A 2,522-nucleotide genomic window follows, 5' to 3' on the forward strand; every position below is an offset into this window, starting at 1 on the left:
CCACTGCGTAAATTTGAACTGAGTCCACGATGGAATCCGCTCAGACATTTGAGGAGCAGCAAAAGGCGGCTCGAGGTACATAGCCACCTCCCACCCTAAAATCAACTCGCTACTGATATGCAAGTTATCGAATTTCTCAATTCCATTTCTGTCTTCTGCCACGAATTTAGGGTGCACATATTGGCAAAAGAAATTGGATTGGATCTTTGCATTGTTTACCATCTCCTTCTGGATGTATAAAACAAATAGTTTGTTACCCAAGATTTTTATTCATATACTTAGGAAACATCATACAACAGATATTAACTTATAGTAATTTTGAACTCTCGTTCAAGATTGGCCCTGGTTTTACTTGACGTCTGTTATCTTGATTATACTTTGAGTAACAATTATTTAATCTAAAGCCTTCAGTATATCTCTCCACACTTTCCATCGAAATCAGGATGATTTGTATACTAAGGTGTTATTATACAGAATCTTCGTAAACGTTATTCATATATGAATTATTTTGTGAGAGGATATGGTGAGCTGAGTGATTTATTTTTCATATTAGTTATGCAGATATAGTATCGATAATTTCATTTGAGCCTTGGAATTTTAAAAAAGAAAACAGAATGAAGAAAGAAAATTCAGAATTGTTCAAATTAGAAGCACTTTCGGTGGACAATCCCTGGGCCAGACTCTTCGTACTCCTCCTTGGTGATCCACATGGCCTGGAAAGTGGACAGGGAAGCCAAGATGGAGCCGCCGATCCAGACGGAGTACTTGCGCTCAGGGGGAGCGATGATCTTGATCTTTATGGTAGAGGGAGCGAGGGAAGTTATTTCCTTCTGCATACGGTCAGCGATACCTGGGTACATGGTGGTGCCACCAGACAGAACGTTGTTGGCGTACAGGTCTTTTCTGATGTCAATATCGCACCTCATGATGGAGTTGAAGACAGTCTCATGGATCCCAACAGACTCCATGCCCAGGAAGGAAGGCTGGAAGAGAGCCTCAGGAGCACGGAAGCGCTCGTTACCAATGGTGATGACCTGACCGTCGGGGAGTTCGTAGGACTTGTCCAAGGAGGATGAGGCAGCAGCCACGTTCATCTCACCTTCATAGTCGAGAGCCACGTAGCAGAGCTTCTCCTTGATGTCACGAACGATTTCCCGTTCAGCCGTGGTAGTGAAGGAGTAACCACGCTCAGTCATGATCTTCATAAGGTAGGCAGTAATATCACGACCAGCCAAGTCCATACGGAGGATAGCGTGAGGAAGACAATAACCTTCGTATACAGGGACGGTGTGAGTAACACCATCACCGGCATCAAAGACGATACCTGTGGTACGACCGGAGGCGTAAAGAGACAGCACAGCCTGGATGGCAACATACATGGCAGGGGCACTGAAGGTCTCAAACATAATCTGGGTCATCTTCTCACGGTTAGCCTTAGGGTTGAGAGGAGCTTCGGTAAGCAAAACGGGGGATTCCTCAGGGGCAACTCGAAGCTCGTTGTAGAAGGAGTGGTGCCAGATTTTCTCCATGTCGTCCCAGTTAGTAATGATGCCATGTTCAACTGGGTACTTCAGAGTCATGATACCGCGCTTAGCCTGTGCTTCATCACCGACGTAGGCGTCCTTCTGACCCATACCGACCATCACACCTGGATGGCGAGGACGGCCGACGATGGAGGGAAAGACAGCTCGTGGAGCGTCGTCACCGGCAAATCCGGCCTTGACCATCCCGGAGCCATTGTCCACAACGAGCGCGCACTCATCGTCGTCACACATGGTGGTGGTGGTTTAGAGTCTTTGAAAATATGGAAGATCATTAGAACATCCACTCTCAATGTGTTTTATTTCAAACTGATGTTTAAATGTTGTTTATGAGAACTTTCAAACACCATCTTTAAACAAATCTTTATTTAACAGTATGTATCATATTTCATATATAGACATAAGCGTGTGTATCCATTAGTACAAATATGAACGTCATCATGCAAATGTGGGAGCATTTGTTGGGCTTATCGGATGTAGTGATGTAAGGACAGGAATTTTGAAGGGATATTATTTTTGGAATTTCGTTTTATTTATCTGTTTATTTATTTGAGTGTTGACTTGAGAGACGGTTTTACTCAACCAAGAAGCAAAGTAGAAAATAGAGCCTTAATAGACCATGAATTTATTCTATTCTATGTCTGCCTATCAAGATGTGTTGGCAAAGATCCTTACTATAATCATTGAAGAAAAACATACAATAGGAGATAGCTACAAATATATTTCAGTTGATTTTGGTTGAACTGAGTTTCGAGACGACATTAGAATGTTCTCGAACATAGCGGGCGCACCGTAGCTCCGCCCACCCGTGACGTCACTAACACGTTCGGACAGAGGCGTAAACTAAGGCCATTAATTTTAAGAGTAATAGGAAAAATTCCCAACTTTCAGTTCAGGATTCCACTAGAGAAATAGTTTAGGGAGAGATTGTAGCAGCTAGGGGCTCTGTTGAGAAGCGAAATGAAGTTTTACGAAATAATA

At 43.3% G+C, this 2,522-nt stretch overlaps 1 protein-coding gene across 1 annotated transcript; it reads right to left on the reverse strand.

Annotated features, from left to right (window-relative positions):
• Window positions 1-249: 249 nt before the first annotated feature.
• On the reverse strand, window positions 250-1,790 carry LOC143038202 (actin, muscle-like). The gene has a single exon (XM_076207206.1). It carries the CDS (start codon window positions 1,773-1,775, stop codon window positions 645-647), a length of 1,131 nt encoding a protein of 376 aa, XP_076063321.1. The 5' UTR covers window positions 1,776-1,790; the 3' UTR covers window positions 250-644.
• Window positions 1,791-2,522: the final 732 nt, after the last annotated feature.

Source organism: Oratosquilla oratoria, chromosome 2 (genome assembly GCF_046742065.1).
Source record: "Oratosquilla oratoria isolate Oo_2021 chromosome 2, ASM4674206v1, whole genome shotgun sequence".
Lineage (NCBI taxonomy): Eukaryota > Metazoa > Arthropoda > Malacostraca > Stomatopoda > Squillidae > Oratosquilla > Oratosquilla oratoria.

What these genes read in the sequence shown, in the direction of transcription:
- LOC143038202 (XM_076207206.1), bottom strand. Translation starts at nt 1,775, where the DNA reads ATGTGTGACGACGATGAGTGCGCGCTCGTTGTGGACAATGGCTCCGGG.